The sequence below is a fragment of the Portunus trituberculatus genome, chromosome 47 (assembly GCF_017591435.1).
Source record: "Portunus trituberculatus isolate SZX2019 chromosome 47, ASM1759143v1, whole genome shotgun sequence".
Lineage (NCBI taxonomy): Eukaryota > Metazoa > Arthropoda > Malacostraca > Decapoda > Portunidae > Portunus > Portunus trituberculatus.
The window spans coordinates 31,623,014-31,649,054 of record NC_059301.1 but is presented as its reverse complement, the minus strand read 5'-3'; the positions used below and the strand labels follow the sequence as shown (position 1 = coordinate 31,649,054).

Here is a 26,041-nt window from a genome sequence, read left to right as displayed (position 1 = left end):
GTTGTCATGGTAACGGGCTTCCCATTTTCTTCTTCACTCCCTCACACACAGCTGCTGCCTCCTTTCTCATGTCTTTAATTACGTCCTCTTTTTCTTGTAGCATAATGGTTTTCCTTTTCTTAGCATCACTGCTGTCACTAAGGAGTTTTCTCTTTGGTGCCATTGAGCAAGATACTAAGAACTTGAGTCAGTAAACGCAGAAGTAGGATAACACTCTTGCCAGGGGCGACGGTGTGGTGGAACTGAGGCAGGGTGTTATTGTATTTCAATTTATTAAATCTTAAATTGCCTTATAGTGGACTGACGTAACTACGAGTTTGACGTAACTCGAGACCGACGTAACTCGGGACTTTACTGTATATATATATATATATATATATATATATATATATATATATATATATATATATATATATATATATATATATATATACCGTATTTACGACAGACGCTGCATCTTGGAAGATGCAGCTTAATATTTGAAAGAAATTTCTAAGAAAAAAAAAAAGTCATTCTCATACAAGAATGCATTCACCATATATCTGACCACTGAATACAAAAACATAAGAAGCAAGGAGTCTGCATGACACTATTGTTTCACAACTCATTACAAATTTGCTGGAGCACTCACCACAAATTTAAAACTATGTAAATAAAACACATTACGCAAATACATATACACAGTGAAACAGTCCATCTCTTGTTTTAGTGGTGGGCGATGGCATGTTTTGGACCTGTTGTTTACATTTTGGAATCACTTGTCCGATCGCCGAAACCGAACACGTCAGTGCTACAGTTTGTATTTATTTTATTTTGTAGTTGTGCTTCATAGGCTTTATCGATGTGAATACAATTCACAAGTGGAGTTTTGACTCTTGCTTGAATGAGTAAGCCACTTGGATGCTCTATCAATAAAGGTATAAAGACACCTGGCATGATGTGTGTGCGTTCGTGTGCATGTATGTGTATGTTGCAATGAGACGATATTTTTCTCCACACGCTGTGTAGGCTGCAGGAAGGATTACGGTATTGTAAATACAGTAAGGTCTCGGTTTACATCAGAGTTACATTCCTGAAACATGACGTAAGTCGATTTTGTACGTAACTCGAGTTTCCGTACATTTCAAAGCATATTATCGAGTTTTCAACCAATCATTGTTTATGGTCATTCAGGTAAGTTAAAGGTTATATTGTTATATTATTTACAACTATGTAGGAATATGAAACACAAGCTTGTTTTTGTTGTTGATTGGGGCCACGAACGCGAAGGACTGCATGTTGCCGAGAAGGGTGGACGCCTGAGGCCACCAGGAGGATGGGCAGGTCGAATGTTGTGACGCCCAGGGCGGACAGCTGGGAGCGTAGTGCAGTGCGGTGGGAGTAGAAGTGTGGGCAGCAAGGCAGGAAATGCAATAGGAAAGGGCAATAGGGATCAGAAGACAGGCGCAGACGGTGCAAGTCAGCTGCGAGTGTCGTGTGGCCCAGGCGAAGGCTCCGGAGTTGTTATTGTTGTGATGGGTGTGCAAGCCCTCAAGGTCGTCAACCTCCCCGTTGTCATGATAACGGGCTTCCCATTTTCTTCTTCCCTCCCTCACACACAGCTGCTGCCTCCCTTCTCATGTCTTTTAATTATGTCCTCTTTTTCTTGTAGTGTAATGGTTTTCCTTTTCTTAGCATCACTGCTGTCACTAAGAAGTTTTCTCTTTGGTGCCATTGAGCAAGATACTAAGAACTTGAGTCAGTAAACGCAAAAGTAAGATAACACTCTTGCCAGGGGCGACGGTGTGGTGGAACTGAGGCAGGGTGTTATTGTATTCAAGCGTGAGGCGGGTGGTGTGGCGGGTAACCACCAACAATAACAATAAATCCCGCGCTTTACGATTTATAAATTTTCGATTTTTTTAATCTTAAATTGCCTTATAGTGGACTGACGTAACTACAAGTTTGACGTAACTTGAGACCGACATAACCCGGGACTTTACTGTACTTGTAACACCTAAGTACTGAGTTTAAACAATATAAAAGGCTAAATTAAATGGTACTTAAGCTAACATCATAATGTAATGACTCAACATACAAATCCAGGTCGCTATCTGTCAAGTGTCCAAGCTCACTTGAGGTTGGATGCTGCCTTACAATACAACATTCATCTTGGAAGACGCACTAGTATTTTTCAGAGAATTTTTTAGGAAAACAAGTACGTCTTGTAAGCCGTAAAATACGGTATATATATACAGTGATACCTTAAGATACGGTCGTCCTAACTTACGATTATTTTGAGAAACGACATGAAATATTCGAAAATTTATGCCCCAACATACAACGAAAAATTTGAGATACGATGAATGATAATAATTATTGTAGAAGCGAACGCTAGGTAGCAAAATCTGCGGTCGGCTGCCACCTGCTCAGTTTGTTTGTTGACGCCTCATTGTTCAAACATGTTGTGTTATTTGTTGTGTTTGTGCTCATTTTTCGTCTTATTTTGGATATATATACTTTATTTTGTTATTAACCATGGGTCCCAAAGCTAAAGACAAAGCTAGTAAAAAGAAAAAAAACCTAAGAAAATGATCACGATGGAAGCAAACCATGAAATTATCACAAAGTATGAGCGTGGCATTCGTATCATCGACTTGGCAAAGGAGTATGGCCGCAATCCTTCTACAATATCCACAATCATCAAGCAGAGGGAAGAGATCAAGAAGCTGCAACCTTCCAAAGGCATCACCATTATTTCCAAGCTATGTACTGATAAACATGATGAGATGGAACGGCTACTTTTAATATGGATTAAGGAGAAGCAATTGGCTGGTGACTCTGTTTCTGAAGCGATCATCTGTGAGAAGGCTAGCACCATTTTCCAAGACCTTAAGCGTGAAGCAGCCGAGACAGAGGGAGAATCATCGCAGGGTGGCCAAGGGAGTGATGAGTTCAAAGCCAGTCGTGGATGGTTTGACAAGTTTAAGAAACGAAGTGGCATTCATTCTGTCATTCCTCATGGAGAGGCATCGAGTGCTGATGTTAAGGGGGCTGAAAATTTCATTAAGGAATTTGAAAAACTCGTTTGTGAAGAAGGATACCTGCCGCAACAAGTATTCAGTTGTGACGAAACAGGATTGTTTTGGATGAAAATGCCTAGGCGTAAGTTTATCACGGCAGAAGAAAAAAGTCTACCCGGTCACAAGCCTATGAAAGATAGGCTAACGCTTGCCCTTTGTGCCAACGCTAGCGGCGATTTCAAATTGAAACCGTTACTAGTTTATCACTCAGAAAATCCAAAGGCATTCAAAGCTCATAAAGTGATTAAAGAAAGATTACAAGTTCTGTGGCGTGCAAATAGTAAAGCATGGGTGACACGTCAGTTTTTTATTGAATGGATGAACGTAGTTTTTGGTCCTTCAGTCAAGAAATACTTGACCGATAATGGTCTGCCACTTAAGTGTGTCCTCCTCTTGGATAATGCCCTCGGTCACCCCTGGCCTTGCAGATGACCTTTTAGATAAATTTAAATTCATTAAAGTTGTCTATCTGCCAGCCAACACAACATCTATCCTCCAGCCCATGGATCAACAGGTGATATCCAACTTTAAGAAACTTTTCACGAAGCATCTTTTCAAGCGTTGCTTTGAAGTTACTGAAAATACGAACCTAACATTGAGGGAGTTTTGGAAGCAACATTACAACATTGTGATCTGTGTTAAGCTTATAGATATTGCCTGGCAAGGTGTTACCAAAAGAACATTGAACTCAGCTTGGAGAAAATTATGGCCAGATGTTGTTTTAGAGCGAGACTTTGAGGGATTCGATCCTGTTGAGGAGGAGATTGTATCTATTGGTCGCTCTATGGGCTTAGAGGTAGACGAGGCAGATGTTGCTGAACTCGTTGAGGAGCACGCTGAAGAACTCACGACGGAGGAGCTGAAGGAGTTACACAAGATTTCCCACGAGGAGGTAATGCAAGAACTCAGCAGTGAGGAGGATGTTGAGCAGGAGGAGGAACTAACTTCATGTGAAATTCGTGATATCCTAGGCGAGTGGCAGGAAGTGTCAGATTTTGTGGAAAAAAGACACCCTGATAAATTGTCTACAGGCAGAGCGAGTGTCTTATATAATGATACGTGTCTCACATTCTTTCATAACATTCTAAAAAGGAGGCAGAAACAAACCTCTCTTGATCATTACTTTGTGAAGGCCTCAGTTAGTGAAAGTTAAGGTGAGGCCAAAAGGGCCAGACATGAGAGTGCTGAAACTGATGAAAGTGAGGCCAAAAAGGCCAGACATGAAAGTGATGATTATGTAAGAAAAAAAAAAAATAAATAAAATAAATAAATAAATAAAAATAAAAAAAAAAGCCAGCCCCCCAAAAAACATTAAGAATAAGTTTAGCATTAGAAATAAGTTTAGCAATGTTTTTGTGTTTACCTACATTACGTACGTATAAATCCTCCTCCTCCTCCTCCTCCTGCAGGCTGCAGCTCACTGTCACTGTGGTAAGTAAAGTTCCTTTCTTTTTTATTGATTTTATTAACATTTATCATATCAATGTGTTTTTTCTATCATTATGTGTGTTATTACTCGTTTACTTATATTCAAATTGTGAATATCATATGTAATTTAACTGTTTTGGTTTCATAGTGCTAGAACACATTAATTCATATTACATGTATTTATATGGGAAATATTGATTTGACATACAATTTTTTTTACATACAACCATGGTTATAGCATGAATTAAAATCGTATCTCAAGGTACCACTGTATATATATATGTATATATGTATATATATATATATATATATATATATATATATATATATATATATATATATATATATATAGCGCTTTCAGTAGCGTCACCGCAAGGCCAAACATGTTTGAGTTCACACTGAACAGGACAGTGCTGAGGACACCGTTGGTGGTGCCGGACAACTGTGTCACTGTGATTTCAATCTCTGGGAGAAGTTATTGTACACATCAGTCGCCTGAGCCAACACTGTGGTCAAGACATAAACACAGCAGCATGGTGGAAGAGTTTGGACATTTATTCCTTGATGGGAAGTATTATAGCTCACCAGTGTTTTTATCATTTGTATATACCGAGGGCCGAGCAGCGCAATACTCATAAAAAATAACAGGTCTTCAGTCCCTGGAAGTGGTTTGATCTACACGGAATTGTTTTGAAGGTGTTCCATTGTAGATGTATGGCTGCGGTTTTCTGATGCCTATATAACTGAATTACATCAATACTTGGCAGATAATCTATTTTACCATCATTCATTACTTTATGATATAAGGATTTTCAACATTATAATTTTTTCACCTAATAATAGAAAAGTAACTCTTTTATTGTATCGATGTCATGACTGGAAGTATGGAATCGGACAACACCCACAACAGGGATGGATAGATGCGACATGTCACCAGCTACCACCAACTCCTTAATTTATTTCACACCATATTTTTTATATCGGTTCTCTCCAGTATGCCGCACAATATGTAAACGTTAATCTACATCTACAGTACCCACTTCTATGGCCTAACATACGTCTTATTATTCAGTTTTATTCGAAGTGTAACTCCTTCTTGATCTCATTTCACGAGGTTGATGGGGTTGCTCAATGTTGATTGGCTAAAAAGCGTTTGCCAAACGAGAGCAAACGCTTTGGAAAGGCATTTGCTGTTTGTGTCCCCAGCCACTAAAATACTGAATATTACATATATATATATATATATATATATATATATATATATATATATATATATATATATATATATATATATATATATATATATATATATATATATATATATATATATATATATATATATATATATATATATATATATATATATATATATATATATATATATATATATATATATATATAGACCAGGAAGTCTCTTACTCTCAAGTGAAGCTGGATATTATTCACAGACACTGGAGAGGCGAGAAAACTATAGCATTGCTGGCCACCATCTTGACTCCATCTACTGTCTCTACTATTTTCAAGTCAGCAAACTATTAACCCCTTCGCGCCGGATGTTAAAAAAGCCCGCCTGTATGATATACGGTGGTAGTGCCGCCCAGCCTGGAAACTCGTGCAAGCTTGTCATACTTGTCGTCTTTGTGTATTATGCTGCTATGTTTTAGTCACTATATCGCCTTCGAAGAGGAAAGTGGACACTACTCTCTTGGAGAGAGAGAGAGAGAGAGAGAGAGAGAGAGAGAGAGAGAGAGAGAGAGAGAGAGAGAGAGAGAGAGAGAGAGAGAGAGAGAGAGAGTGTGACATTTGCTAATATTTTAGACACAAGCGGGACACATGTAGCTTATCTTCGAGAGGAAGAGGGGAGGGAGGAAGGAGAGGGAAACGAAGGAGGAGAGGGAGATGGAAACAAAGGGAGAGAGAGAGAGAGAGAGAGAGAGAGAGAGAGAGAGAGAGAGAGAGAGAGAGAGAGAGAGAGAGAGAGAGAGAGAGAGAGAGAGAGAGAGAGAGAGAGAGATATTAGAAAATTTGTTGTTTTGTGTTTGTGTGTGTGTGTGTGTGTGTGTGTGTGTGTGTGTGTGTGTGTGTGTGTGTGTGTGTGTGTGTGTGTGTGTGTGTGTGTGTGTGTGTGTGTGTGTTGTATTTACCTAGTTGTAGTTTTACAGGGCCTGGGCTTTATGCTCGTGGGCCCCGTCTCCATATCTACACTTATCCAATCTTACTTTAAAAGTGTGCACACTCGTTGCAGACACTACTTCTTCATTTAAACTGTTCCACATCTCAATACATCTCTGCGGGAAACTATATTTTTTAATATCTCTCAGACATCTTCCCTTTCTCAGCTTTTTACTATGCGATCTTCTGCTTCGGGTGTCATATTCTTCTCTCAGGATCAGTTTCTCATTATCCACTGGGTCCATTCCGTTGATCAATTTATAGACTTGTATCAGGTCGCCTCTCTCCCTTCTTTGTTCCAAGGTTGGTAGATCCATAGCCTTTAGTTTCTCCTCATATGTCATCCCTTCAAGTTCTGGGACCATTCTTGTAGCCATTTTTTTGTAGCCTCTCCAATTTCCTTATGTGTTTCTTTTTATGAGGGGTCCACACTACTCCTGCATATTCCAATCTGGGTCTTATTATAGTATTTATCAATTTCTTCATCATTTCTTTGTCCATGTAGTGTGTGTGTGTGTGTGTGTGTGTGTGTGTGTGTGTGTGTGTGTGTGTGTGTGTGTGTGTGTGTGTGTGTTACAAGGCAGGACGCATGTAACTTATCTTCGAGAGGGAGGGAGGGGGGGAGGGAGGAGGAGGAGGGAGGGAGGAGAGAGAGAGAGAGAGAGAGAGAGAGAGAGAGAGAGAGAGAGAGAGAGAGAGAGAGAGAGAGAGAGAGAGAGAGAGAGAGAGAGAGAGAGAGAGAGAGAGAGAGAGAGAGAGAGAGAGAGAGAGAGAATGGGAACAGTCTATGCCATTGGGTAATTTTAGACACAAGGCGGGACGCATGTAGCTTATCTTTAGTGATTGGTGGAGACAAGGATGGTGGGAGGAGCACTAGGATTTCAAGGACAGCATACGGCGTGTGTAGTTGGTATCCAACATACTTTACGGGACAACTGAACTGAAGAAAGCTCAGAAAAGAAATATGACGTCTACGTAGGCGTCACCATATATGCTACTGGGGCTTCATGACGCCTACATAGGCGTTACCGTATTAAAGGGGTTAAGATGGCTGGTGAGATTGTATCTTCCTTGCAAGCTAAAAGAACCACCTGAATTCGTGACTACAATGGATAAAATGGAAAGCCTTGTGGAAATGTGGTACATAAGTTTTGTATGTGGTACAATGATGCGTCCTTTGTTTACATTCCAAAGGTTGCCGGTTAGTGTCTTTCCTCTTTCACTCTCCCTCCCTTCGTAAATTTAAGATCATCAACATTATAAAGCTACGTACATACATACATTAGTGTACATTATATAACTTAAACAAAATTTAACTGCCTAAATGTTAAACTTCATAATTTTGACTTTCATTAAACCTTTCACCGTACTATGATGCACTTTCCCTTTGCTTACTCTCAGTGGAAGTTCAAGTCAGGGGTTAAACTTGTTATAATCGGTTCCCTTAACGAAGTTTCGCTTAACGAAGTGTTTTTTAGGAACGTAACCCCTTCGTTAAACGGGGGTTGCCTGTATGTATATATATATATATATATATATATATATATATATATATATATATATATATATATATATATATATATATATACAGTCCTCGACAAGGGAGTACGAACGGGGCCGCCATCGTTCGCACTTTCTTGTCCAAAATGGAAAGATCCTAGAAGAGGGGTAAGTGATTTGGACAAGGAAGTACGAACGGACAAGTGGGAGGAGCTAAGGGTAATGTTTATGATATGTGCTACCAATCATCCCTCAGTTACCTCTTAGCCTTTGTGGGGATTTTTTTTTTTCACAAATTTTCCGACAACGCCACCAGGGCGGCCAGTGTTTTTTTGCAGACAGAGGTGCTTTCTAGCCTTAATATGGGCAAGAATAAGTATTTATCACAAGAGACAATAGCCCAGATTATAGCTTTACATAAAGCCGGTCACCAAACAAAGGAAATAATAGAGCTGGTTGGAGTTGGCAAGATGTTTGTGTGCAAGTGGGTTGCCATTTTTAAGAAGGAAGGTGGCTGTGACACACCGGGTTACAAACCAAGGAAAAAGTACCCCAAAAAGACATCCTATCGTGCTACTAATGTTATCAAGAGACAGTTGGAGCATAATCCACGCGTTACTGCCAGAAAAATAAAAGAAAGTAACCCGGGACTCTTTGAGGAGGTTAGTGTATGAACCCTTAGCTGCTGCATACACGACCTTGGGTACACAAGCCACCACCCAGTGAAGAAGCCTCTTCTCACTCTTAACCAGAGGTGCCATAGGGTCAAGGTTTGCAAGAAATATCTTCAGTGGGATGCTGACAAGTGCCTAGATGTTCTCTGGACCGATGAGTCCACCTTTACTTTGACTGGCAATAGAGGTGGAAACATGTATCAGCGTGCGGGTAGCAACCCTCTTGACGTTCGGCAAACAGTGAAATACCCTGATTCTCTCATGGTATGGGGAAGTTTTAGGGGAAGGGGACTTGGGAGCCTTGTTGTACTACTGAAAAATGTAAAAGTGAACCAATATGTTTATTATGAACTCTTAAATGACCACCTGGAGGATTCTTTTAATAGTTCAGGTGCTAACATCTTTCAGCATGATCACGGCCCAGCCCACACTGCTCGTAGTGTTACTCAGTGGCTTAAAGACTGTCATATACCTTACATAGCAGACTGGTCAGGCAATAGTCCTGTTATTAATGCAATTGAAAACCTATGGAACCACATTAAACGAGATCTGCAGGGTAAAGATACCAGCTCTGTGCCCAAGCTCGAGGCAGCCATTTGCCAATCCTGGGCAAGTATAACTCCTACACAGCTTGCCAAGTACGCCACTTCCATTCTAAACCATCTTCGTGAGATCATCGCACATTAGATGTAAGGAGTGAGCTTTTGTTCATTGATTTATGACTCATTCATTCTCCTCATCACTCATTCTTGCTAACCGTTCGTACTTCCTTGTCGAGCACTGTATATATATATATTTATATATATATACATATATATATATATATATATATATATATATATATATATACTATACAGTAAAAGCCCAATTAGTCGGACCTTATGAGGGGAAAACCAGTCCGGGTAAGGTATTTGTCTGACTATAAGCGATAATGACCCATTTTTACTCTTTTTACCATTTTTTTTTTTTTTATTTTTTATTTTTGTACCTTACTTCACTGTCATTCATTTTACACCCTCTACTGCAATTAGTTGCAGTAGAGGGTGTACTTAACCTTTTTGCAGCATTCTTAATCTCAATTCCTAAAACAGCAACCCCAACGCCCACCTGTTGCCGATGCCACTTCATTACAGCTTCCTGAAGTTTTTCCGATCTCCCATACTGCACTCGTTTTCTTTCTAACCCTGCTTTCTTATACTGGGTGCTTTCCCTATTATCATCACTTTCTGAGATGAATTCCAGTAGAGATTACAGGAGCCAGTGAGTGTTATGGCAGCAAGTGGATGACTGGATGTAAACAAACCAAAGTCCGAACTCGAGAGCGAGTTGTGGCGTCTTTTTCATGGTTCCCCCCATAAAAAAACTATTACACTCGCCCCTCGAAACAACGGAAAAATGCGTGCGCGACCCTGTCCATAGATTGCAAAAGTCCGTTCTTTGCAAAAGTACGTAAAAAACTGTATAAAATGTATGTAAAATACTGTGTAATCATTAAGAAATCATTCAAGCAGTATTACAAAGCATTAAGTACAACAAATAACATGAAATAGATGACATGAGCATGGTCAGTTTAAAAAATATTAATAAACAATACAGAAAACGAAGTTTACCGGACAATAATTTGCCGGGAACGGACGATCGCGCGCATTTTAATATTCGTCCGTAAATTAAACCAGACTCCAGAATTTGTCCGTAGTTTCCGAAATCCGTAGATGGGAGGTCCGTTGTTTTGAGGGTCGAGTGTATTTCAAAAAATTTTTTTGGCTGTTTTACGTTTCCTTGAGTTTGTTTTATGATTTTTTAATGTGTTTCAAGTGAAAAAAGATGTTCTACTTAACATTTACGTATAAATTCCCTCTTTATTTTATGAATTTTAGATATAAAATATTTTTTGGCCAAATTCGTCCGGGTATGTACAAAATCCGAGTATTTGGGGTCTGAGTAATTGAGCTTTTACTATATATATATATATATATATATATATATATATATATATATATATATATATATATATATATATATATATTCAATGATTATTTTCATGTATTTTTATTTCTGTAGGGAAGACTTTCGATGTGCTGGAACGCGTTCCCTATTATTATGTGTTATAATGGGTTCGGTATACGGTAAATTTGATATGCGGTAAGGTTTTCAGGAACGCATATGTACTGTATAACGAGGACTTACTGTACAATATTCCCCTGCCACTTTGTGGTTTGTGATAAAAATGAAAAAATACAGCCATATTGTGGAAAAACACATTGTTTCATGTTGATGCGTGAGAGAGAAGGTTTTCCAGCATGCCAAACTAAGAAATGAGTTGACTTAGAAGCTTTGTACATACCCATGAGCACTCATACAAGGCACGTGATTGGTTCCCAGTGCAAGATCGAACAATGAGAGCATGAGTGGATTTATCCTGTGAGCTGATTGGCTGCGCATCATTGCAGCCTCACGTAACATCTTCCCTTCTTGCATCTCGCCAGTTTCATCCACGCTGTTAAATGTCTTGCATACTATATCTTAAGTGTTGCGTTCACGATAACTTTTTTGTTTAAGTAGTGATTCGTTAAGCCCTTACAATGCTGCCTAAACGCTGTGCCCCTACAATAGATTTCTCTAGTGAGCCCAAGAGGAAGAGGAAGACGATGACCATCAGTGAAAAAGTGAATTTGGATATGATTAAAGAGGGCAGAAGAGGGTGAGTGTTACGTATCGTGTAACATGGGGGTGGGGAGAGAGAAAGAGGGGAGAGAGAGAGAGAGAGAGAGAGAGAGAGAGAGAGAGAGAGAGAGAGAGAGAGAGAGAGAGAGAGAGAGAGAGAGAGAGAGAGAGAGAGAGAGTAATTATATAATTACTGCATAGGGTTTTATAATTATAAATAGATTGAAGTAAAATACATACTGTATATGTAAAGCATAAAAACTGTTTACATATTCTAAACATTCCAGTACCCACATACACATACAGGTAACTCTCGATTTATGTGATAGATGTGTTCCAAGAGGCATCGCGTATATCAAAATTCGTGTAAAACAAACATGTAATTCTCATAAGAAACAATAGATAATAGGGGGATGCGGGATGTGGTCCCCAAAAAATATGTACAAACTACTCTATTTGATAAAATTAACATATTTTTATGATTTACCATTCTAAATACAGGCAATCCCCGCTTAACGAAGAGGAAATCGTTTAACCCCTGATTTGAACTTCCATTGAAAGTAAGCAAAGCGAGAGTGCATCATAGTACAGTAAAAGGTTTAATGAAAGTAAAAATTAGGAAGTTAAACATTCAGGTAGTTTAATTTAAGTCATTATAATGTACACTAATGTATGTATGTATGTAACTTTATAATGTTGATGATCTTAACTTTATGAAGGGAGGGAGAGTGAAACGGGAAATACACTAACCGGCAACCTGTGGAATGTAAACAAAGTGCGCATCATGGTACCGCATACAAAACTTATGTACCACATTTCCACAAGGCTTTCCATTTTATCTATTGTAGAGTCACGAGTTCAGGTGGTTCTTTTAGCTTTCAAGGAAGATGCGGTCTCACCAGCCTTCTTAATAGAGTCTGCTGACTTGAAAATAGTAGACAGTAGATGGAGTCAAGATGGTGGCAAGCAATGTTATTAGTTTTCTGGCCTCTCTTGTCTGTGAATAATACCCAGCTTCACTTCGAGAGTAAGACACTTCCTGGTCTTCTTAGGAACGTTAGGCCACATTGCAGGGTGATTTGGTGGTAAGTTGAACTAGGGAAGATGAGCTGCTGGTGACGCTGTTATGTTTTGACTGGGGAGTGAGTGGTGCGCGTGATCTTGATCTTGATGCTACAGGTGACGCAGAATTTCTTCTGAGTCAGGCCTTTGTATCAGCAGCACCTGTGTTGTCCACGAGAGGCTTGATCTTGATCTTTATTCTACAGGTGTCTCAGGATTTCTCCTGAGGCAGGCCTTAGTACCAGCAGCTCCTGACGTATTCCAAAAACTGTCAGCTTGCATGATACAGGCTTTCAAATTTGGAAAATATTACTTGGATAAAACTTCGTCAAAGCGAGTTTCGTGTTTGTTAAATGAGCAGATGGTAGTAAAACGAAACCTTCGTTGTAGTGAAATTTCGTTGTGTGAACCTTCGTTAAATGGGGTTGCCTGTACTAGAAGTGTATTTAAAGTAAAATGAAAAGCAAGAAATAATGAGAAAGCAAAAAATAAGAAAACAACAAAACAAAGAATACGTAAACACAACACTCACAGCGTCACTGCCCTCACCACTTACACCACAGTCAGTCATCATCTTCCTCTGAGCTTTTCCACTTTATCAAAAATCCACTTATCAAAAATAATCCCACATGCAGAAGATGAAGGACGTTTTGGAGCCATCTTGGTAAATTATAGGCAAATTGAAGAGATTCCATTTGTACTCAGTGCTGGCAGACTGCAAATGAGGCACAAGAAGAGTGGAGCTCTCACTTATTGGCCAGCTGCGAAACTCTTTGGTGCGCAGTTTGAAATTGTGTCTGGCGCTCAGTTTGAAAATGCGGTTGGGCCAAATTGCGTATAAGCAAACCGATCATGCAAATTAAATTAATTATAATATTTTTTTGGTCACGTTATAACAAAAACGCATAAATTGAGTTACCTGTACACGAAAATTCCTAGAAGGGACAAATCCTACTTCATGATTTTCTTCTTTTGCGGGGGGTTCTAGTATCCATTAACCACAATAAATGAAGGATCACTATACCACTATTCCGGTACAATAATACTCCGCTTAACAAACGTTCCTCTAACGAATTTCTGGTTTAACATACTATATAAAGTTAGACCAAAAAGTCCGCATAACATACAACTGGATTTGAATTTGCCAGGTGAGGGACCGAACACTTCGCTGTGATTGGCTGGCGCTGCCTCTGTCTCTAGTGCTCCTGGAGCTGGATCCAAGATTCTTTAACTTCAGAGCAACCTCCTGCCGCAAAATGGCTTCCATGAACGCTTAGAGAGACGATGACAAGGTTGCTATCAAGTTGCTCTGAGGTTGCTGGGAACACCACCTCTTGAGGTGGTGTTACTGTCTTATATATGCACTTATGTTCACAAAACAACATTTGTTAGCTTTTTACAAACCTTGCCCCCAAGAAAGGAATGTTTTGTAATGTATAAAGTGAAATCTTACATGGAATACCAAAAAATAAAGCAGAGATGAGATCGGCCACAGACAGCCACTCGGCCGCTTCTTCTTCTTCTTGTGACCTTTTAGCCTGCATGTTGTCTTTCACCACGATATTAAATATATGTTTTCACTCCTCTATTGCCTGCTATAATGGATATCATATCTTAGTATTCATATATACTCATGCCATGAGGATAACCTCAACTCCATGGCACTGAGTGATAGTGAATTACTAATGAAATAAGTAATTCACTATCACTCAGTGCCATGGAGTCGAGGTTATCCTCATGGCATGAGCATATATGAATACTACGATATGATATCCAGTATAGCAGGCAATAGAGGAGTGGAAACATAAATTTAATATTGTGGTGAAAGACAACATGCAGGCTAAAAGGGTCACAAAAAGAAGAAGCGACTGAGTCGCTATGAGTCTCCGCTTCGTCTGTGGCCAATCTCATCATCTCTGCTTTATTTTTTGGTATTCCATGTAAGATTTCACTTTATGCATTAGAAAACAAAACAATCCTTTCTTGGGGGTAAGGTTTATAAAAAGCTAATAGAAAAATATATAATTTTTTTTTAACCCATATGGTACGTTGGGGACCAGCCCAGAACGCATCCCCCCTATTTCCATTATTTCCTATGGGAAAATTACGTCCGCTTAACGAATTTCCGCTCTATGAACAGCTTTGACATCCCATATCCTGTTCGTTATGCAGAGTATTCCTGTATACTGGATGGCTTGTGCGCATCCCTAGTCCTGCCACAGTCTTGAGAAAATCAACATTCCTCTGCATTCTGTCCATGGCTTTCATTCAGAAACTTATAATGGCACCAAAGAGCTTATTAGAGGTGAAAATAAGGAATCTAGTGAGAGTGCAAATGTGGAAGTGTTACATGAGCCACAGCCCTCCACTAATAGGTTCACAGGAATCACACCAGGAGAAAAGTTACAAGACATTATGATAGATAGTGGCCCATCCTCTGACGACCTCCCAGTCTTCTGTGGGTGACTATATTTGCACACTCCAGCTGATCGGCAGTCTTAAGCGAGGGTTGGGATGTGGTAAGGTAACGTCTCGTGGAACGCACCCTCCAAAATAAATATACTTCATAAGAGTAGTTTATCTATTTATACTATTTTTTTTTTATGTTGTTTCTGTGCAATAATTACTATTCATAAATACCTTTTTCTTAACTGAAAACACGTAAAAAAAAAAAAAAATAATAATGAATAATAAGGGTGCTCTTTTTGGAAAGGCTGGGACAGATTAACAACATTTCAATGCATTTCAATGAGCAAAATTGTTTTGAGATATGAGCTCTATTACGGAAATGAATTAAACTCACACGTCAAGGTACCACTGTATTTTGTTTGTTGCAAACTGTAAATAAGGTGCAAAACAGGTATTATGTTATAAACTATAAATAAGGTGCCAAAGCAGTTATTATATTGATTACAAACTATAATGTGCCAAAATATGCATTACGTATGCTACAACGTAGGAATAAATATGGAAAATCTGTTTGCTAATATACTTTGATGTTTGGTTTAATTTTTGTACAATGTTTAGTAAATTTTTGTGTGTGTATAACTATGTGAATGTGGTATTTTATTCATTTTCTTCATGTTGGTTTTGCATGAGACTTTTCAAATGGTGCAGCTGTTACTCAAGCTTAACAAACTGCAAGATCTTAAAATTCACTGTTGGATGAGACATTGGTATTTGATTTTTGGTGGGCTAAAATTTTATCCTTGTATTAAAACCAATCCAATATTGATCCTTGAGTTTCCAAAGTGTATTATTCTGACCTTATGGCCTCAAAAACCTACCAATAGACACCAAAACCATCACTCTAGAACTGTTATATCAAGATATATGGAGGATTTAAGATACAAAATGTGATAGGACTTTTGGAAAATGACACAAGACAAATCCAGCTTGGCACTATAGCCAGATTGCCTTGAATTGATGTACTGTATAAGCATGCACAGTTTCATACTCTTGCCACAAAGTGCACAATTTTCTCACTATCCGCTGTACTAAGGGAGTATTTGTACATATATATACTTTGGAGAAATTAATGTCTGGCTCGTGGCTGACACCAAATTCATCACTACTCACCTTAGCATGGATAGGAAAGTTGCTATAGTTTTCAATAAGGGCTTTGAGGCTGGGGAAGCTGTCCACTTCCTTCAGCCTGTAGGTGGTCATGTCACCCTCCTGCCGTGTACGGATGCGGCAGTGGCTTGATTTCCCCTCATTCCTGGTGAAGTGAAAAGCATGATAATGATGGTCATTAACACAGTCATCCCTTATTAAATATGATAGAAGCTACATTTATCTCAAAATAAAATTATGACAAGAAATAAAAAACAATTACATAAAAAAATTAAAATACATAAGCATGTAATAATAATAATAGTATTAAGAAAATAATGACCATAATTATGACAACATAAATAAACAAACAAGCAAATAAATAAAAAAAGACCATTAATACATTCATCTTGTAAGAAATATGATGAGTTATATTTGTGCTGACAAGACAAAAAAATAAAGGTATTCCCCACTTTACAATTCACTTATGCAATGTTTGGCTTTTGTGATATTTGGTTATTACTACCTTAATTCCGCTACACAATCAATTGTTCTGCTTTTATAATATCCTTAGTACACACCCATTTGCTCTGCAAACAAGTACAGTGAACCCTCTTTTTTTCATAGTTCAGTAACGATCAGACGAAGCTGGAAGGACAAGAGGACATGTAAAGAAGATTAGGGTAAAGAAGTGTGTGAAGGATATTGGAAAATACAGTTTTCCACATAGAATTGTAGAAAAGTGGAATGCACTGAGTAATGAAGTTCTTACAGCACATAATTTGCATATCTTTAAAGAAAATTTTCATAAATGGAGACATGGAGACAGGACATTATGAGCCCTACTTGAACCCTGTACAATACAACTAGGTAAATAAACACACACACACACACACACACACTAACTAAACTGATCCTGAGAGAAGAATATGACATTAGAAGCACAAGATCGCATATTAAGAAACTGGGGAAGGGAAGATGTCTGAGAGATGTTAAAAACATATAGTTTCCCGCAAAGATGTGTTGGGACGTGGAACACTTTGAGTGAAGAAGTGGTGTCAGCAATGAATGTGCATAGTTTTAAAGAAAAATTGGATAGGTGTAGATATGGAGATGGGGCCACATGAGCATAAAGCCCAGGCCCTGTAAAACTACAACTAGGTAAATACACAAACATAAATATATATAAATGGTAGGATGAAGAATAAGGACACAATACAATAAATAATGAAAGGAGGGAAGACATACCAAATGGCAAAGGATATGAGTAAAATTATGAATAAGTTTCAAAACTGTTTTCACTGAAGAAGAAGAGTTTCCAGAACCAAATAGGACATTCAGTAGTCAAGGATTGCAGAAAATCATAGTGCACAAGCAAGAAATTGGAAGACTACTAGAAAGTTTGGATATCAGGAAAGCAATGGGACCAGATGGTGTACTGAAAAAGTGCTTACTCATTCTGACCTGTCATGTTGACTTTTTTCCCCTAAACTTGTCTGCTTTATTTCAATATACTGTTCTTGTGTATGTGTTTGTGTGTGTTGTTGTATTTACCTAGATTTATTGTACAGGATTCCAGTGGGCCTCCTAGTGTCCTGTCTCAATATCTCCGCTTATCTAATTTTTCTTCAAAGCTATGCACATTATGTGCTGTAACAATGCATTCAGTGCATTACACTTTTCCACTGTTCTATGTGGAAAACTATATTTTCCAATATCCTTGAGACACTGTCTCTTCCTAATCTTCTTTGCATGTCCTCTTGTCCTTCCAGGTCTTGCATGTCTATCTTTTTCAATGCCATTAACTACTTTATACAATGTTATTAGGTCTTCTCTTTCTATTCTATCTTGTAAAGTTGGCAGTCCCATTTCCTTCAGCCTTTCTTCATATGTTAGGTCCTTTAGTTCTAGCACCATCTTTGTAGCTATCCTCTGGATCCATATTAATTTTCATTTATCTTATTTTTAAACTTGGCGACTACACCACTGCTGCATATTCCAACTTTGGACATATCATGCTTGTAATAATTTTTTTCATCATATCCTTGTTCAAATACTGAAATGCCACTCTAATATTAGTCAAGATTTTATACATTGCTCCAAATATCTTACTTATGTGTTTTTTGGGGCTCAGATTTTCTTGTATAACCACTCCCAGATCTTTACCTCTTTAGTCTTCATTATTTGTTCCTCTCCCATCAAATAGTTCCATACTGGTCTTCTCTTATTCTTTCCTAATTCCATTATGTGGCATTTCTTGGTATTGAATTCTAACTTCAACCTCTTACTCCACTCATAAATTTTGCCTGTATATTCCTGCAGCAACAAACAGTCTTCCCAGGTCTTGATTGCTCTTAGCAGTTTTGCATATCAGCAAAAAAATTAATATAACTAGTCACTCCATACTGTATGTCATTTACATATACCTGGAACATAACGAGGACTAACACTGACCCTTGTGGCACTCCACTTGTTACTTTACTCCAGGATGAGTATGTATCCCTGATAACAGTCCTCATCTCTGTCCTTTGAGTAATCCCTTATCCAATCTAACAAAGTTCCTCTCAGTCCTCCTATGCTCCAAAGTAGTCTGCTGTGAGGAACTTTATTAAAAGCCTTTTCTCTGTCTAGGTGTCCACCCATCTATTTCTGCTCTCCAGTCCTTCTACTACTCTTGAGTAGGAACTTAGTAAATTTGACACACATGATCTTCCTGTCCTTGACCCAAATTGTCTTTTCAATATAACTTATTTTCTTCCAGATATTTAATCCATTTTCCTTTGATAGCAATTTCACATATCTTCCCCACAACACTTGTAAGTGACACCAGCCTGTAATTTAATGGCTTAGTTGACTTTACTCCTTTGAATATTGAGATTAGGTTGGCTCTATTCCATTACAGTGGTACTCTCCCTTCCTTTAATGAGCTTGTAACAATTTCCCAAATTGGTTCTAACACTTGATCTCTACATTCTTTTAGTGCTCAGTTTTCAAGACCTTGAGTTTTGTGCTATACATGGGGAGGAAAGCTAACCCAAAACTCAGGGAGTTTCCATAACTGTAGGTGCATATACCAAGGCTTTCTCTTACAATAAGAAGTGTAGGCAAGACAAGATACACAACTTTTACATTTACATTCATTCACATCATCTACTTAGTCCCTTGGTTTCTAACGGAGAAGATAAAATGACAAAATACAATAAATGTATAAAGTAATAAGTAAATGAAATATAATAAATTTACATATAAAAAAAGAAAAAACCATTGAATTGTCAGCTCACCAGAAGGACAGAGTGTAGTCACCAATGAAGTTTTCAGAGTGTCGAACAAGGAATGTTCCGTTGCCCCAGGAGCTGTATTGCTTCAGAAGTTCCTCTGCCTTAGTTCTTCCTCCAGGCATCTTCCCATGGTACCATATTTGATGCTGATCGTCATTATCCTGCAGCATTAACAATAAATGATAAGTTTATAATACAAAGGCATCTGTAACTTCCATATTCCTTTTTTGATGTCGTGCATCAAATAATATATCAAGCTATGTATAACTCATCTAAACATTTAATAATTACATGTAATTTCTACAATCTTTTTGTTATCACACTTCAAATTATATATATATATATATATATATATATATATATATATATATATATATATATATATATATATATATATATATATATATATATATACTAACAAAACATTAAAGTGCCACATATAACTTTAGCATCCTTTTCAGCTGAGAACACATTCAACCCTTCTATCACACTTCAAATATTATATTTTGTCTATCAATCTACTTATATATTAGGCTAACACTGAAGAAAGCTTTCAACTGAAAATATTGCATAATTTCAATACAGAAAGTATATACTGCACCATTTATCAATCATACTGAAGGTTTTGTCATACACTAACTTGAATATTTTGAATTCACTGTAAGCTCAACCATGAGATCACAGAAAATAATAAGGTTGTAAAAACTGCTTGATACACATGGCAGCTCCTTAGCACTGTCATTGTCATCCATAAATTTATCCAACCTTTTTTTTCTTTCTTTTTTTAAAGTAGGAATAGAACTGGCCAAGGGCAACAAAAAATGCAGTTATTAAAAGATCCACTGAGGTGCAGGTTCCTGAACATGATCAAAAGAATTAGCCAAATGTAAGGGATAAATGTCTTTAAACCTCCTTCTTGAGTAAATTCTAGTCATAGGAGGGTGGAAATATAAAAACAGGCTGAGAGTTCCAGTTCACCACAGAAAGGGATGAATGACTGAGAAAACTGGTTAACTCTTGCAATAGAGAGGTGGACAGAATAGGGATGAGAGAAAACGAAAGTCTTGTGCAGCAAACGGAAGGGAGGCATGCAATTATTAAGATCTGAAGAGCAGTTGGCATGAAACTAAGGATAAAAATAGCAAGATGCAGTATTGTAGTGACAAAAAAGTGGCTGAAGAATCAGGCAGAGGAGAAGAGGTGATAAGATATAAAGGTCTTGATTCCACCATATACAAAATTACAATATGAATGGAATCACCCATAGATAAGGCCCCCTGTACAGAGTTAACAAATAGAGTGTACGAAAAGCTGGCAAAGATGATTCAGAATTCCTAACTTCTTTGTCTGTTTCAGCTAAAGATGAGATGTGATGTTTTTGGTTAAGATTACAAGCAAAGGAAAGACCAAGGATGATCAGTGTAGAAGAGGGAGACAGATGAGTGTCATTAAATAAGAGGGGAGAGTTGTCTGGAAGTTGTGTCAAGTTGATAGATGGAGGAATTGATTACCAAGGCAATGAACAATACTAAGTTTGCTCTACCTCAATCACAAATTTTAGAGAGATCAGAAGTCAGACATTCTATGGCTTTCCTGCATGATGTATTTGATTCCTGAGGGGTTGGTAGTCTATAACAATATGTGGAAAAAGTACAGGATGCTATCCTCAGCACAGGAATGGAAACAACAATAAGTTTGGTTTAATAGATCATTAATGAATGATAGGAAGAGAATGGGGTGACAAGACTGAACCCTGAAGAACACTACTGTTAATAGGTTTAGGAGAACACAGCAATAGAATGGTCAAAAAGAAAACTGGGATGAAGTTGCAGAGAGAAAGATAAAAGCCTTATGAGAATAATTTGGAGACCAAAGTTTTTGTGCCAAAGCCTATCAAAAGTTTTTGACATGTCTAAGATAAGGTCAAATAATTCAATAATCTCTAAAAGAGAATAACCAAGACTGAATAGGAAGTTTTCAGATCTAACCAACCAAATGTCACCACTGCTACATGTCCCCTAGGGACATGACCTAAAATATTGCCATTGTACATCCCATCCCAAGTGCATATAGATGCATAGAACATTGATTATTATGATTATTCTGTATTGACTTTTAAATATCTTATATGGACAATTTTGGTAGAAGCTGGTCAAATCTGAAATTTTTTTTTTTATTATCTAGTAATACTGCTATCAATATCTTAAATACAGCACATTAAAAGTCTAAAAACTACTGATTTGGACAATGAAAAAAGATAAAACAAATCTGAATGTACTAAATAATATAACTCAATATACTCAGTAACATCACAAAATATGGATATAAACTTTTATTTAAGCATCTCTTTCATGAAGCCAGTGATGCGGCAAATAAATTAAGCACCAAAACAAACATCTCTAAGGATGGAGTGGCATGGACAATACAGCAGGAGTTAACTGGTTGTCCAATAATGTGTTTTGTTAAACACAGCACTTCTCTCACATGGATGCTCAAGTTGTGCCTAATATTGAATAAAATTGTTGTTTCCATATACTAGGAAGTTGATCAACATCACCTGGACTTTTAAGTGGGACAGACATACATGATGGTTTCCTATTTACTGTCATCTGGATTAATACATCCTATCAACAGTGCACTTATTTTGAAATATGGAGATTACCAAATAAATCTAAATGGCAATTCGCTAGAAAATCAACTTAAACACTCTATACATGAATAGAGTCTGATTTTACCAAGTTACTATTTAGAAGGAATTGTAGAGAGAAATATATCATATCAGCTCATTGCACCTTCATGTAAACAGAATGACATTGTACGGATATTTGATAGTGTGCTTATGTCGGAGAAGGGGACATGTCTAATGCTGCCACCTGGTGACAACCATTACTTATGAAAACTCCCCATAGAGTGGCCTTGATGGGAGCCATGCTGCAGATCAGAGAGAAGATTATGAAGTAATAGAGTTTAAGAATCTTGCTGTTCAGGAGAGATAAAAAAAACTTTTGATAGGCAAGAAATTAAAACACTAGAATGGTAGTTTGAGGAAACAGAATGGTCACCCTTTTTAAGAACAGGCTAAATGTATGGAAAACTCCAACAAGGAAAGGCAGATGTTAATAGACAAAGTTCAGAGAATTTGACTTGACAAGGTGCAAGCACAGAAGTAAACTTTTTGAAAATAATAGTAAAGATACTTCCTCAGGTCTCTCCCAAAATACTAGAGGCAAAATGGCAGAGGCACCTCTGCTTTGGGAAATCCCGAGGAAGGATTAGAGTGATAGGACAATATATAGATATGAGATTGTGATCAGGGAAGCCCAATGGAAAAGATAGGGTAACAGCATAAGAAGGATTGGAAGTTAGGACATCTAATCCTTGAAACTATTCAATATCAATGCATTTACCAGGTAATTAGGTTGTAAGTTCTGAAACATTAGTGAGTTTCAAAAGGTAGACATATGGATGGATGACAAGGATAGGTGGAAATAATTAGGTATGTTTCATAAACTGCTCAATGGAGGTTAAATGGCATCGTGTAGCTTCTTTTTTTCTTATGCCCTTACATAATTGCTAAGTCCATGTAATCAACTTACAGCATTGTTTTGTGAGCCACATTTTGTCCTCTTTATTCAACCTCCTCTTGTTTCTTATAATCTTTTTAAATCCAATGAATCTATTCATCAAATATACCATAAATAGGGGGGGGAACATTTCCAAACCATTCATATATCCATTTATAAATCAATCTAAGAACACATTTCTTTAAAACAACAGTTATACTCAGTAGGAAAGATAATGATTGTCATTGGAGAAATCATAATGTACACTCACGCCATTAGATTGCCTATAGCCGCTGGCCTGATCTTCTATGTCTGGATCTGGCTCAATGTAGCGAAGACTTTTTTGAGATAGGAAGAACAGATGAGGCTGCCATGCTGTAGGATCCACTGGATTTTTCAGGAAAAGACGATCATTCAACTGGTACTGATCAACTCCCAATTCTCCTCCTTCTGAAAAAAAGTATATATATATATATATATATATATATATATATATATATATATATATATATATATATATATATATATATATAACAATGTGGAACAATGTGGAACAGGTGGGTGATGGAAAGAAACTCAGGAACAGGCCTGTCATTCCTGAAGAAGCCCTATCAGCAAACTTCCAGAAATAAAATACTCCTGCTACTCCTGAGTTTCTTTCCATCACCCAAAAATACCCTACTATATATATATATATATATATATATATATATATATATATATATATATATATATATATATATATATATATAGATAGATAGATAGATAGATAGATAGATAATCAGTAAGATAACAGAATAAAATAAATCAATAGATAAGAGATAAAAGATGACACAGTTTTCATCAATACTTGTAATCTGACTTCCTTATCATTCTACATTCTTTGAATAAGCAAGTCATATCTTAAAAGATTTAATTCTTTCACCCAACCAACTCAACATAGCCTTCCTCATAGCATTCATCTCTTCTTCAGTAAGAAAAAATAAACTGTTTACATCAGTGGTTTCCAAACTTTTCCTGAGTGAGTACTACTAGGAAGTCCTGTACATTTCTCGCATATCACCTGGTTCCAGAACAACTCAATACCAGCAAATATCAATTCATTCACAAGTAGAACACAATTTTTCTTTTTTGCAAAAGGGGAAACTGGCCAAAGGCAACAAACAATATAAAAAAAAAAAAAATGCCTACTGGATTGTCAGTTCCCTTAAAGAGAATAAGATTTAGCCAGAAGACAGGAAATTAATGTCTTGAAACCTTCCTCTTAAAAAAAGTCAAGTTGTAAGAAAATGGAAATAGAGAAGCAGGTAGGTAGTTCCAGAGTTTACCAGCGAAAGGTATGAATGACTGAGAGTACTGGTTAGCTCTTGTATTAAAGAGCTGGACAGAATAGGGGTGAGAGGAAGAGGAAAGCCTTATGCAGCAAGGCTGCAGGAGGAGGGAAGGCATGCAGTTAGCAAGATCAGTAAAGCATATATATATATATATATATATATATATATATATATATATATATATATATATATATATATATATATATATATATATATATATATTGTTATGTACACGCCACGGCTGCGGTTAACTGCTACAGCTCACTAGAGTGTTATTCTGGCAAAATTTCCAACTTTGTTATGGTCAGTACAGTGGGGATTATAAAACACTCCACAGAGTCCCCACTACTATAACTCCCTGCTGCCGTAACCCTCAGGTTCTTTCAAGGTCGCCAACAGTGTATAATTTCCCCCACTGTAAGGGAATCTCCTTAGCACCTCCTTCTCCTCCTGTACCCAACCAAGTAGAATTTATAAATGGTAGATGCTATGTGTAACAGGGCGAGGCCTTAATACCCCCCAGAGAAACTGCCCACAAGGACAATTCCACCCACTTCTCTATGAAGTATTAATGCCTCTCCGCACGCCTTGTCCACAGACTGTGATAACTCACAGACCGGAACAACACGCGCGGTATATTACTATACTATCTTACTACAAGTAAGTAAGTCAGACTGACACCCCTAGCCTACAACTACAATATATGATGTGTACAGCACATCCGGTGATGTACACACAAGACCAGACACCTCCTACGGGTGACAACAGCTATACACGGAGTCCAGATACTCGTCACAGACAAGTCTGGCGGACGACAACTACGCACCACTGGCCAGCATGAAGCCTCTCAGCATTCAATAGTGTGCGTGGCTACTACCACTACAATACAGTATACTACTGATACTACACAAAAGATGATGGGGGCACACAGCCACCCACCAAACCACACTGGTGACCACGGCCACCAACAGCAACAACGGGACAAGGAAATAACGCGTCCCTCCACGCCACCACACCCGAGTGGACAAACGCACGAGAAGTGTAGCCAAACTTGCCACGCTTCTCTAAGAACAACAAGCCAGTTGTTCTACAGCCACGGCCTACCAAGTAATAAGCCAGCTACTCAAAGGAGGGCACAACTCCCAGACCGATGACTAATGAGTAACAAGAGAAGACCAGCAACACGAATCTCCCTACCCTGTGCCAGACCACGAGAGTGCGTGTCTATCTCCGCTGAAGGCTACCTTGAGACTATAAACAGTATACTACTGATACTACACAAACGATGGTGGGGGCACACAGCCCCTCACCAAACCACACTGGTGACCACGGCCACCAACAAAACAAACAGGACGAGACAAAGCGTCTCTCTCCTCCGCGCTGCCACCCCACGAGTGGACGAACGCACGAGAAATGAAGCCCCAACTGGCCACACTTTCTCAGAACAACAAGCCCGTTGTTCTACACAGCCACGGTCTACCGAGTAACAAGCCAGCTACTCAAGGGAGGGCACAACTCCCAGACCGATGACTAGTGAGCAACAAGAGAAGCCCAGCAACACGAATCTCCCTACCCTGTGCCAGACCACGAGAGTGCGTGTCTATCTCCGCTGAAGGCTACCTTGAGACTGATGCGAGGCTCGCAGGCACACAAAATGGTGGAAACAAAGAGAGTGTGGTTGGCTGCACAGCGACAGCCCGCGCTTGGGTGGCCAGAGGCTACACATACACTCAACCCTCGATTTGCCGG

The 26,041-nt window shown here is 38.2% G+C and overlaps 1 protein-coding gene across 1 annotated transcript in view; it reads right to left on the bottom strand.

The window, feature by feature from the left end:
• Nucleotides 1-26,041, bottom strand: part of LOC123498080 (1-phosphatidylinositol 4,5-bisphosphate phosphodiesterase gamma-1-like) — a 167,755-nt gene that overhangs the window by 76,764 nt on the left and 64,950 nt on the right. Inside the window, 3 exon segments of the mRNA XM_045245179.1 lie at nt 16,142-16,283; nt 19,399-19,556; nt 23,230-23,408. Coding sequence (XP_045101114.1) covers nt 16,142-16,283; nt 19,399-19,556; nt 23,230-23,408 — 479 coding nt within the window.